Source organism: Ctenocephalides felis, unplaced genomic scaffold (assembly GCF_003426905.1).
Source record: "Ctenocephalides felis isolate EL2017-DRISC unplaced genomic scaffold, ASM342690v1 CF-g0.4_SCAFFOLD_00845, whole genome shotgun sequence".
Taxonomy (NCBI): domain Eukaryota; kingdom Metazoa; phylum Arthropoda; class Insecta; order Siphonaptera; family Pulicidae; genus Ctenocephalides; species Ctenocephalides felis.
The window spans coordinates 56376573-56389735 of NW_020536999.1; the positions used below are offsets into that span (position 1 = coordinate 56376573).

Below are 13163 nucleotides of genomic sequence, written 5' to 3' on the forward strand. Positions count from 1 at the left end.
CATCACCTTTTAGACTACCCTGTACCTTCTTTAGGTATCATTTTATTATTAGAATGTCTCTAATACTTATAATATTTTTATTTTTATGCAGCAATAATCCAAAGGTCTACTTTCACTTGAAATAACAAATTTCAAGTCTATATTTTCAAATCAAAACTAATATTACGACTGCTTTAAACCAGGATATTCAACACAAAACTAACTATATTTATTAATTTTTAGGATCAAATCTAAGTTTTACAACTATGGCTGCTGATGCAAGAACTTATTCGATATGTTTGGGTGTAACTTGTATGTTTGCTTCGATTTTGTCGGCGTACGCACTTCTTGTGGAACTTTCGGCTGAACTTCATCCTGATCAACCAGCCATGTGCGATATTGGTGAACATATGAGTTGCAGTAGAGTGTTGACATCCAGGTAAAATTATATTTGTGGAATATTAATGTAATAGTCAATTAGCGATCAAATATTATCTTCCCGTTTCTCAGTTTTCAGTAGATATTAGCAATCAATTCTTAACATTGTTCTTAATTGCTTTATGTCTATGTATCATACGATCAAAATGACTACAACTAATTAGAGACTTTTTAAATTTGTATTTAAAAAAAACCCGTTAAAACTAGATAAAGGAGACACCAAAGATGAAAAAATTGGAAAACAATTAAAGGAAGAAAATTATATGTTGTCTATAATATTTAATTTATATATGAACTCTCTAGTCAAGAAAGTTTTTAAAGATTGATGGATTAATGAACCAACTCTGCCGCACAACACTATGGCAAGACTATTGTCATTTGTCAATACATTTGTCAATATATATTTTATCAATATATAAGCCATGTGGTTGTTGTGCAGTCAGGCGTTCTTTCAGATTGTAAGATAGAAAACCTAACATATAAACCGCACAAATGTCAAAAAACGATCTTAGATAACATGGTGTTTCTGACCTAGCTTCATAACATACGAGTGACGTTGCTGTTTATGTGTAAAACGTCTGAATGCACAGCAAATATATGACATTTTGACAGTATTCATTATGATTCAGTAGCATAATGTAAGGAAGTTGGAGCGTAACATGGCCTTGCCATAACATTAGTCTGTTGTGTGGCAGAATCGGCCCGTAAGGTTCAATTAATCGATTACAATGTAATAATTTATTACATTGTAGTATTGTGTAAGGCTAAACCAGATTAGTAAAAGATGATGTAGTACAAGATCATTGAATTGGAAAGATTTTTTGGCTTAGGCATTGATATTGACAAATCGAACAAATCGATGACGAAAATCAGTACTGAGTTAAATTTCTACGCAAAAATGATTTGCATAGTTGGATTTGTTAAAATAGTTCTACTTCTCGACAATTTTTAAATGAGTACATTTAGGTAATCGGGTTTTAGTATATCGAATATCTATTATATATAACGCAGAAAAAATGTATTGAGGATAAAATCCTGTTAAAAGTTATAATATATTTTTTTAATATCTGCACCTATTCCATATGAAAAATCAGCAAATTTATGGTAGTATGTACTTAGAATGTATAAAACGAATGAATGCCAATTTAGTAATTGGACGTCTGGGTAATAAAAGATATTAAAAGAAAGAATTTTAATCACAAAAATGTGCTACACGAATATGAAACAAACAAATCTGTATCAGATCCGCAAATGTATTCAAAATATATCTTTAATTCATGACAAATAGAAAAATTACGTCTAATAAAAAATGTATATGATTTATCGTCTGGATGCCAAAAAAATAGGTTATTCATAAGAGGAAAAGTTAAATGTTAATAAATTAGCAAACATAAAGAAACGAATAAAAAGATTATGAAAACTATTCGTACACCTAGAGTAATAATTTTAAAAAATTAACAACCTTTATGCATTGAGGTTCAAATGAGCCTCTCAATCTATGTAATAAGTGTCCCTAAAAATATTATCTATATATATATATATATATATATATATATATATTGTGTGATTCTGAATTTGATGTTGACATATGTATTAACAAAGTCTAATAATCGGGCATAACATCAATAAAAATTTCAATAAAAGTTTTTTATTGATGTTAAGCCCGATTATTAGACTTTGTTAATATATGTATATATATATATATACATATATATACTATAGATTTTTACATAATATCTATAATTAGCTCTTTACGATTAATTGCTTAAATGCCATATATTTCGTAATTAAAGATAATTACAATGTAGTTGTTTAATAGATAATTTTAAACATCATTAAAATGCAATAAATTACTTTCGTAATACACAGTCTCTATCATTTACAGGTATGGCAAAGGCTTTGGAATTGTTGGTCTAATATTAGGAGAAAATTCAAAATTCAACCAACCCAACGGATTTACTGGCATTATCTTCTACTCCTTCATTTCTACTTTAGGTTGGTATATTATAATTGAAATTTTATTACCAAAATATGTAAATTGTAATTATTACTAATGAAATTTATTTGTTTCAGCTCTCATAGAGAAACGTTGGACAGCAAAAATTCAATTAGCTTTAAGTTTCATATCGATTCTTCTCTCAATTTATTTGGCATGTATTCTATATTTTGTTCTTCACGATTTGTGTGTAGTTTGCGTTACCATTTACTTTTTAAATTTAATTAATTTCATACTTTCCTATAAAAGACACAGTTTGTTAGCTCCTGCTACTCACGAAATCAAGAAGAAACGAAAGTAGATATACATAATTATTTATTTTATGCAGATTTTGTAAAAATATAACAAAAATTTAATTTTATAATTCAAATGACTGACAACAAATATTCTATTAAGAACATATTTTTGTTGTTTATAACAAACAAATTTGCTTTTAATTAATATATATGTATATATATGAAAATAAAATATATTGATAATATTTTAATTTTATTATTTAAAATTTTGTAAATAATAATATTTAAAATCTTTTAAATGATATAAAACCGCGGTTTACAAACTATGGGGCTGTTCGAGGAGGGAGGGAAACTATTCTCCAAAATAAACCAACAATGTTGAAATGATATAAAATATAAAATAATGAATAGATAAATATTCAGTTAAATAATATATCTCATACAGATTGTAAGAAAGTTAAGCTGAGGAGATACATTTTTTTTTATAAAAACTGGAGAGAGAGCGCGATACGAATAGGTTCGAAACCACTGGTACAAACTTTTATTTAATTTAAATTAAGTCATATTTTTATCAACTTCCCGAAGGAATAATTTATATAGAAACGAGAAGTTATTCGGTTATAGATTTTTGTCAGAAAATCCGATTTACCAATTTTACAAATCATTCTAAATCTTTAATAAATAAAAACTTTAATAAATGAATTGGATTAGCAACATGCATAAGTGTAATAATAGATTTATAAAATGGATTCCTTAATTATTGGATTTGCAATTCAATTGGCATCATTACCTTCCCGTAAGGTAAGTTATAGTAATAGACCGAAAATCAAAAATATTTTTTTTGCATTTCTTCACGTTTTGAAGGTTTCTGAACATTTTGGCATGCCTCAGAAAAAATGGATGTGTGTGTGTGTATTTTGTACGTCCGCATTTTTTGTCCACGTTTTCAGGCGCACGGATTAACCGATTTGAACAGTTAAAAAAAACATTCGATTTCTATTGATAGGGAAATGTGCTTATTAGCTTTTGGCAAAGGCAAGTCCAGTCGTTACGGAGAATCGAAGCAAAGTGTGCAGAAAATAGAATTCGAGATTTTGATAGAACGGAACACCCGATTTGAATGATCCAAAAAACATTTGTAATGATGATGAAGCAGGTCTAATCGTTTTGGAGATACCAAGCAAAAAATGGTAGTTTTTAGGAGAACTAAGCATATGATTTGAATAATTCAGAAAATTTTCTGCTTGTGTTGACGAAACGATTGCTTTTGGTGAAAGAATTTTTTTTCAACTTTTTTAATTTATAAAAAATATTTAGTTTAATAAATAAGACATTATATTTCTTAATAAGAATAAAGAAAGTTACAGTATTTATAATAATCTATATGTTTTACGTTTAATATTCCTCGAACATTTCGTTACGGTACGGGAAGTTCCAGCAATTTGCCTTAAAGCACGATGCCATACACTTCTTTCATTTTAAATTAAATATATGTATTTAAGAATTTCAAATGTTAAACTTCCCGCGTTTTTATTATAGAATTTTCTCAATAGATGGTACCACCAAAAAACATTAAAGTGTCTAAGCAAATGTCAGATAAACATAACCTAAAATTTTATATACAACTCACCTAAAATATAAATAAGTATAAATACATATTATTTATAATTATGGATTCAAATGATATATACCAATTTGTACAGAAATCAATACCAGTATTACAGGATCAGACGATTCTCGAGGAATTAGCAGAAAATTCAAAATGCGTAATGTTTCTATTAGTCAAGTGCACCACAGACTTGTCAGAGTATAAATCTTTAACTGAATCTGAAATTGAAAATAATTTGACTTTAATTGATTCGGTTATCGATAAGACACATGAATCCTTACACACTGGCCATTGGAGCGAAATTCGAATTCATCTACGAAAATTGTATTTCTATAGCTGTTTTATCAAAATGCAGTATATGTTGCTGCTTACTGTAAAATTAGATAAAAAATCTGATGATTTGTCCACTAGTTTACAAGACATAATTAGATTAGGAGATATGGCTATAATGTTAGGGGTTCCTCTAGATAATTACCCAAACATCATGAACGAAGCAATCACTTTTGTTGTAAACATATATAATAAATGTTTTCCATCAACAAATAAGTCATTTGTAATCAGCAGAGAAGATGAAAATAGTATACCAGATACCACTAAAAAAATAAAGATATTATCTTGCCCTAGCATAGAATTATTTAAGAATTCATTTTTTGATAAAGGTGTACCGTTACTTCTTAAAGGCTGCATAAACCATTGGCCGGCCCTTGAGAAATGGCGAGATTTGAACTATATACAACAAATTGCAAATAACAGAACAGTGCCAATAGAACTAGGATCAAAATACACAGATGAGTCGTGGAGTCAACAATTAATGACCTTACGTGAATTTATCATTGAGCATATATTCAAGGATGCCCCAAACACAACCAAAGGATATTTAGCTCAATATAGACTATTCGACCAAATTCCAGAACTTCTTAACGATATACATGTACCGGATTATTGTTGTGTTTCTGATATAGACTCACCGCCTGAAATTAATGCCTGGTTTGGCCCTCAAGGCACAATATCACCTTTACACACGGACCCAAAGCATAACTTTTTGGCACAAGTAGTTGGTGTTAAACAAGTTGTATTATTTTCACCTGACGATAATGAATATCTTTATCCACATGAAGCCAAAATGCTAAATAATACATCACAAATTGATCTTGATAATTTAGATCTAAACAGATTTCCATTATTTATGAAAGCTAAACGAATGACATGCACATTGCGCTCTGGTGATATGTTATATATTCCGCCTAAATGGTGGCACCATGTTACTTCAAGAACAATTAGTTTTTCAGTATCATTTTGGTTTGAATGAAATATTTAATTGTTACTAATGTAAAATTTGTGTAATAACACATTTATAAAGACCTCATTGTACATGTCAATATGTTTTTATTATGTTACGATATTTAAATTCAATATTAATAAATATATTTATTATTATAGAAGTGTTTTTCTCAAAAGATATAATTAAAATATCATAAGTCTTATTATACCCAATTATAATAAGCTTAATTTTTGTATGCCCATTAGCACAATCAATTTAGTTATTATGATTAACGTTTTGTGAAAATGATTACAAAGATTTTCTGTATTTTAGAATAGTATTTAGATTTTGAAAAACTGAAGTCTGTGAAAGCAAACACGCCAAAATATCTTATTGATAATTTGCTGGAATGGAATTAGATTTTTTCTCAAAAAAAATTGCAAATTTAAAAACTGATAGCACAAACACTACGTAATAAAATGCATATTACATTTTTCCAATAGGTGGTTTATTTTAATATTTTTTATTTTTTATATTATAGTAGTTATCGTAACAAGAATTGATTTATCTGAAATGATTTTAGCAATTCACGATAGTAGTTAGACTCGATCGTCATGACTTTGTCATCGATCTCGAACACTGTGAAATTATAGTGTTATCAATATATTCCGTTGGCGGAACCGCCGCTAATCGCCACTGTTCCGTTAATTTTTCATTTTGTGATAAAACTCGCAACAAATTACCTCCAGCTATCAAAGCAACATCTTCCTCCGTCCAAGTAGGATCTTCTAACAACTCAGCAAGCAGATGTGGGTATCGAGAAACGTCTTCAAGACCTCTTGGGGTCACATCAATGCCATCATATCCTGCACCTAAACCAATATGATTTATTCCTGCTATTTTTCTTATATGCTTTATATGTTCTACAACATCAGCGATGCTTGCTGTACGACCACAAGCAATGTGAAAAGAATAAAAGCTAATCATTACCAATCCTCCATTATCTTTAAGTAAAGTCAAAATATCATCAGGAACATTACGTGTTGCGTTACACAAAGCTTTGGCAGAAGAATGTGAAAAAATTACTGGAGCCCTGGTTACATTTAATACATCTCTAACTGTAGTCAACGAGGCATGGGATAAATCTACCATAATTCCTAGACGATTCATTTCGCGTATCACTTCTCTGCCAAAATCACTTAGCCCTCTTTCCGAATCTTCTGCACCAGCCCAGCTGGTGTCACAAGAGTGGGTTACTGTCAAATATCGTGCCCCCAGCATATGCAAGGCTCTTAGAACGGAGAGAGATCCGTCGATGGCATGTCCACCTTCTACTCCTATTAAGGAAGCTATTTTACCGGCTTTGTAAGCTTCCAAAATGCCTTTGGTTGAGGTGACCAGTGACAAGTGCCTCGGATGTAGCTCAGATAGTCTGAAAAATGGTATAGTAAAATTATAACGAGTGTTAAACACAGTATTGGCAATTTAACCAGTAGTGCATGGCATCGTGCATTGAGGCAAATTTGTGGAACATCCCTTATCGAGAACTATTAAAAAAAAGAAAAAACTTTGGAAAATTTTTAAAATTTTTGATAAAACTTGATTTTTTTATATGTTGAACTTTTTTTCAATGCAATGGCGCTGGGTAGTTGTTTTAGAGACGAAATATCGATGCGCGTAAGCGCCGCCTCGCTGTCCAACGGTTAAACATTGGTGCGGAACTCATAGAAATATAAATAAAAATTGTTCTTATTAATAAAATCTATATAAAATAACTGATAATTTGATGTGCATATCATTGTTGATCGCCAAATGGCATATTTTTTACTTTTTTAAATGGATCTCCGAAACCGCTGGACCTGCTTTCCCTAAAAATTAATCAGTTTTTCGTTTCGTCAATACAAATAAAATGTTTTTCAACTTCCCATAATCTATTTTATATAAAAATCTATTTTTTTTCAAAGTTTTTTAAAAAAAAATTAAAGCTTTTTAAAAATTTAATTTTCGATACGGGAAGCAATTTGCCTCCGAACACACACACATACATTCATCGATCGTATGCCAAAATGTTTACAGACCATTAAAACGTAAAGAAATATAAAAATTTTCATTTTCGATTTTTTTGCGATTACTATAACTTACCCTACGGAAAGTTAATAAATTTATATGTTGTGACAAATCCAGTGCAGATTTTGCAAAAAATATTTATTTAATAACTTATGAATATATATATTTATTAAAAACACATTTTTAAATGTGGAAAAGATAAAAGTAAACTACTTATTTGTGCTTTTTCGCCATACTAATAGCTAGTCAGCTTACGAGATGGAAAAAATATGTAGTGTAGCATAAAATTCTTTAATTCGTTGAATATTATATTAAAACGATAAATTAATCATATGTTTAATGCATAAATAGTTGGTGATATCTCATAATAAGCAGGAAAATGTTTTCTTGTACATTTATACACTATGCATATTTTGTAAAATATAATATTTGTACAATAATGTTAACATTATTATATATTACAATTGTAATATATAATTACCGATTCGCGAAATAATGTACTCATAGAATAGAAGGACATTTTTTTAAATAAAACAAAATTAATGAACTAAACTTGATCCATATAGTTGTTTATAATGATATATATTGAAGAAAAGGAGTATTTTCTGACAAATGGCCAGTAAAACAATGTTATCAAAACCAACAAAATTTTATATGAAGATGTAAGAGAATTTTTTTTCTCTTTGTCTAATGGTTTCGTGCAAACGTTTATTTATGTAAAACATACAAATGTAAAAAATATAAATTTTTTGAAATTACATCTCAACGAAAGCTATATATAGCTACTTCTGTTGAACATATATTAACTTTATTATTAATTTTATCATAAGTATTATGAGAACTATTTTTCGAATTGTGGTATGTTTACTTATTTGTTGTAATATTTAAGAAATGGCATACTTGAAATTACTAGCTTACTTATATGATTAGAATCTATTAGTAAATAAAGGTAAATTAGCAAGTTAAAAATTTTTTTAGTAAATTTTTTGAAATTATGAAAGGTTAGAGAAGAAATTAATTTTTTGATAAATTTTGGTTCGATCACATAATAAATTAAAGTTAGAAATCGATCATTCTATATATAATTATAACTTATAACGCAGAATATCATTTAAATTCATAAATATATTTCAGCTGCAATTTTCAAAATTTTATCAAAGTATAAGCTTAAAAAACATTAATAAACACATTAATGCTTTTTTTGCTTTTGGATATTTTTAATTTTATTAAATGTTTATTAATTTTGTAATAATTTACATTAAAGATACAAAGAATTGCAGAAAACGTAATGTGAAAGTTAATAATTAAGAATGAAACAAAATGATAAGACTCTGCATTATTTTTAACAAATCATTAAATTTAATTAGAAATGTTTTGGATTGATTTTTATGTAGAAAAATACAAGTAACAACAAATCTTTAAGTAACAACAAAATAAAAGAATTATATATAATTTTGTTTGTAAAAATTTAAAATTTGTCGAATACTCATTTCTTTCCTAGACAATTCCATTAAATATTAACAATAATAAATAACTTTTGTGAGTTTGATACATTTTCGTTTTTTCAGATTTATGAATTAATTTCCGCTATATTTTGAAATTATTGTATTTTATGCAATCTTAATGGTAGTCACGCACTCATCTAATATAATAAATCATCCAATATCATTTCCATGATTAAATATTTTTATTAGCTTTTATTTTATAAAATATTTACATCCGTTTTTGGTATAGAAAAACCTCATAGACTCCCACATAAAGAAACTAAGTTTTGAATTTCGAAAATCAGTTCATAATTTTTGGGAAAATCATGATGAATTTGAACTTTATTGTTAATTACAAAAACAATTTTGAAATTGCTCGATGCTGAGAAATTGTTAGTTAAAAACTAAATGTTTAATCACTAACCATCATGTTCAGTTATTAGTAAAAAAGCATAGAAATAAAAAAATCCATTTTATGAAAAATCTTCAATTCGCGATTCGTATTTTACGTTTTAATAGTGATATTAAATTTTATCGTATGATATTACCTGCGAATCAAATCTATTTGTTCTAGAACAATCTGCACTGCATCCAGACCTTGCGCCCCACAAGGAACATACGCTGACCAAAACTGGGCACCCAGCTGCCCCTTCCTCAGTCGCGGGATATCGGTCTGGGACCAGGGTGACGTGGCCCAAGGGTCAATTGTAGCTACCGATGAGCTTAAATTGACCCCTGCAATACTACCGTGTCCGAACCGACGTAGATTCCATGGAAGATCGTTGTGACCATCTGTTAAAAGAAATTTTATTTGCACTTTTTCATAAACAAAGATATTTTATGAAAAAAATACTTCGAAAAGTGATATCAGATATAGTATGCTCATTCAAATAGAGTTGAGATTAGGCTTAAATATTTGCCTAATTTTATTGTTATAGATTTATTTATTTATTTCAACACATTTTGGTATAAATGTAAGATACAAATATAAATACAAATATAGAAAATATGCAATACAAGTGTAAGAGAATGCAAAAATACATATACAAATCAGGTATATAAGTGACTTAAATACTACTAATATAGGTTCTACAAATTAATCTATGAAATATAGTACAAAATTAATCCTAGTACTAATTCTAACAACAACTATTAAGTATAAAAAGGAGATAAAAACATAACATCATAGACATATACTAGACTAAAGATGCAGGATGTCAGCTTTCAGCGTTGTCAGCGCTAACAGCTATCAGAGCTTACAGTGTTAAAAGGCTTCCGACTGGCTTTTATCATTGTAAGCAATAATAGCTATAAGTGCTCTAAAACGTAAAAGGCGCTCTGACTGGATTAATATTCATCGCAGTGTTTCAAAGAGTGATTCAAAGCGTCTTAAAGCTTTGATAGTGCTGCAATCATCTACAACTACATATGTTATACAATATTATCAAAATAATTAGTCAAATCATTAAATACCAATTAGTGGGTTATCCTTGAGCAGCTTATAGATAATCTCTAGCCTATTCTGCGAGCTGCTCCTTAGCCCTGGCACGATGCCTAAGGAAAATGGAACGCCGACTCCGGATGCAACCAGGACGGTTAAGACACAAAAGACGATACAAATGTATCGTCTTTTGGAATTGCCTTCGGTTTTCTTTGGCCTGTGGACTTCGGTGGCATCTGGTGATAACCTGGTGACGTCAGCAGGATTATTTCGATCCGGAATGCCATTGCAGTGGATTTCAGTTAAGTCCGGTAAGTCCTGGAGAACGGTCTGAAATATACAAATTTAATATCCAAACAATAAATTAAAAAAATGCACACCAGTTTATAATTAAACCTCCTTGCAATTTTAAGAAAAAAATGAAAAATAACATAAATGTTAAAAATAAATAATCAAATCATGAGTATTATAATTTAACTCCAATGCCTTGACTATAAACACAAATGAAGCAAATAAGAAAATATTAAAAAATTTTTTTTTAATAAATTCAATTTGTTAATAATATTTAACACTTGAAATTTAATATATTACAACTGATAACCACCCTCGTATCTATCAGTGTTTCATTGTGTAATCTCCAAGATACCAATCAACCATATGGTATCACAAAAACTGGATAAAATCACCAAAAAATTCAAAAAATATTTAATAATCACAACAAGCTTTTATTTCCAATAATAATTATCAACATTTAAAATTTATTTAAATTTTTTATACTTTTATTTATTTTCGGAGGAGCTTTCAGAGGACGAGCTTTCACCACGAATGCAAAATCTATTATGGAAAAGTACATTGAAAACAAGTTAGAGAGTGCGCACACGTTGGAGGTTTTGACACGTAAGCATGTAGCAACAAGCAAACCCATTTTTAGAAGTCATTTACATAATAATCAACCATCAAATTTCAGCTGTTTGGGACTCAATAATATATAAGTACATTACACACATGCTAATATAATGATTCAAATAAATACCTGTTGATAATCTATAACATTTCCGTATCCCATATGGTTGCAGTTGCATGAGCACTGTTGTAAATGCTCGATCACCTCCAACTCCATGCTCCAAGCTCTGGATTTTTGATCCATCGAATTTTCTGTAGATTTTCTCAATGTTCATGATATGTGTTTCTTCTTAGACCTTTGCTTGAATCTGTAATCTTTAGGATAATACTTAGAATATTTGGAACCAAGTTGTGGATGATCAAACATATGCTTACCTTGCTACATCTGAAAATCATGGTAATTCACTTGCTTTCACACATTTTAGTTAGTTTTGTTAAATAAAGTTTGAAAATGTAGTAAATTAAAAAAAGTGTTTATGAATTTAGTTTATTTTAGATGTTATTTTGGACACTGTTCTGTTACTCTTCTACATGACGCGACAACGTTCGACCCAGCAATGTTCTACATTTCACGATTTTTATTTTTTCAGTATTATTTCAATTTAAATTTATTTTTCATGTTATCGCAGTAATTGTGGTCGTTCATTGATGGATTAACATCAAGTAATTGTGAAAGACGTGTACAAAATAACTTACATTATCGATTATTTGGCGTCTGCGTATTTCACGCTGAAACCTTGCAAACGTGGCTTTTCCGGGTATCTCGTGTCCTTTTCTAAATATTGACAAATTCTATTTGTGAAACAAGGATGACACCAGTGGATACTGTGTTTCTATCCTAGAGGCTTCTACTCCTATGAGCATGTCGAGTTTCCCAATTGAATGGTTCGCAAACAAGTAAATTAAAAAGTTGTTTTTCTTTGCGTTTCTATTTTATTTGTGTTCTCAATTCGCATATAGTATTTAGATAATAGTTCCATTATTTGCATTAATCCTTTGAACATTAATTAAAGGCATAGCCCTGCCTTAAAAAACTTTTACTACCACAAAATAATTTTTATGGCATATTTTGTTGGCATTCTTTTAGGATTCCATATGGAAGAAATACTATGACAAACTTTTACTATCAGAAAGTAAAATTTTGTTTATTTTCAAAATTCAAAACATTCTTTAATGGTTTCATATGAAAGAAAGACTATGATTAACTTTTACTATTACAAATTAAAATTGGCCTATGTTCCTTAGCATTCTATTATGGTTCCATATCGAAGAAAGACTATGACAAAACTTGACCAACTTTGAAAAGAAATAACGTTTTCCAAAACTTCTTATCGCACAAATACAGCTTGAAATATGCCATTTCATTTTATATTTTTAAATATTTAAATAATCATTAATATTAAAAACAAGTTCAGCGCCCTGGGAAATGGTACAAGATACTTAGTATTCATTCGGGGCGCCAAGAGTCTGGGGGCGTTGCCATTTCAAGTGCTTTATTTTTATAAAATCCAAGTTATTACCCATATTTTGTACGATAAAGTTGATTGATGGATTTTTATAATTTTTAATTGTTAAAATAATCCGTAGAAAATAGAAAAAAAGTTTAAATAAATGATCAACCAAATTGAACTTTAGAAGTCAATCGTTTATACATTAATTAGTAATTAATTAGAAATTAAATTACAACAAACTTATACTGAATACTTTTAATAGTTTATTAACTTATTTTGATATAAATAGACTATTATT

The 13163-nt window shown here is 29.0% G+C and overlaps 2 protein-coding genes and 1 pseudogene across 2 annotated transcripts; 2 read left to right on the forward strand and 1 right to left on the reverse strand.

Annotated features, from left to right (window-relative positions):
• The first annotated feature begins 228 nt into the window (after window positions 1-228).
• Window positions 229-2776, forward strand: LOC113376005 (vitamin K epoxide reductase complex subunit 1-like). Its single transcript, XM_026615940.1, has 3 exons — window positions 229-418; window positions 2303-2412; window positions 2491-2776. Exons 1-3 carry the CDS (start codon window positions 246-248, stop codon window positions 2712-2714), a joined length of 507 nt encoding a protein of 168 aa, XP_026471725.1. The 5' UTR covers window positions 229-245; the 3' UTR covers window positions 2715-2776.
• Window positions 2777-4285: 1509 nt separating this feature from the next.
• LOC113375995 lies at window positions 4286-5567 on the forward strand (annotated as a pseudogene).
• Window positions 5568-6042: 475 nt separating this feature from the next.
• LOC113386293 (dipeptidase 1-like) lies at window positions 6043-11631 on the reverse strand. The gene is made up of 4 exons (XM_026624085.1): window positions 11545-11631; window positions 10544-10841; window positions 9619-9862; window positions 6043-6951 (listed from the first exon to the last, which is right to left on the reverse strand). Exons 1-4 carry the CDS (start codon window positions 11629-11631, stop codon window positions 6132-6134), a joined length of 1449 nt encoding a protein of 482 aa, XP_026479870.1. The 3' UTR covers window positions 6043-6131.
• Window positions 11632-13163: the final 1532 nt, after the last annotated feature.

What these genes read in the sequence shown, in the direction of transcription:
- LOC113376005 (XM_026615940.1), top strand. Translation starts at nt 246, where the DNA reads ATGGCTGCTGATGCAAGAACTTATTCGATATGTTTGGGTGTAACTTGT. An exon ending in AGTAGAGTGTTGACATCCAG is followed by an intron (nt 419 to 2,302) that starts GTAAAATTATAT and finishes TATCATTTACAG; the next exon opens with GTATGGCAAAGGCTTTGGAA. An exon ending in CTCCTTCATTTCTACTTTAG is followed by an intron (nt 2,413 to 2,490) that starts GTTGGTATATTA and finishes TATTTGTTTCAG; the next exon opens with CTCTCATAGAGAAACGTTGG.
- LOC113386293 (XM_026624085.1), bottom strand. Translation starts at nt 11,631, where the DNA reads ATGGAGTTGGAGGTGATCGAGCATTTACAACAGTGCTCATGCAACTGC. An exon ending in ATGTTATAGATTATCAACAG is followed by an intron (nt 10,842 to 11,544) that starts GTATTTATTTGA and finishes TGTATATTTCAG; the next exon opens with ACCGTTCTCCAGGACTTACC. An exon ending in CAAATAGATTTGATTCGCAG is followed by an intron (nt 6,952 to 9,618) that starts GTAATATCATAC and finishes ACCATTTTTCAG; the next exon opens with ACTATCTGAGCTACATCCGA.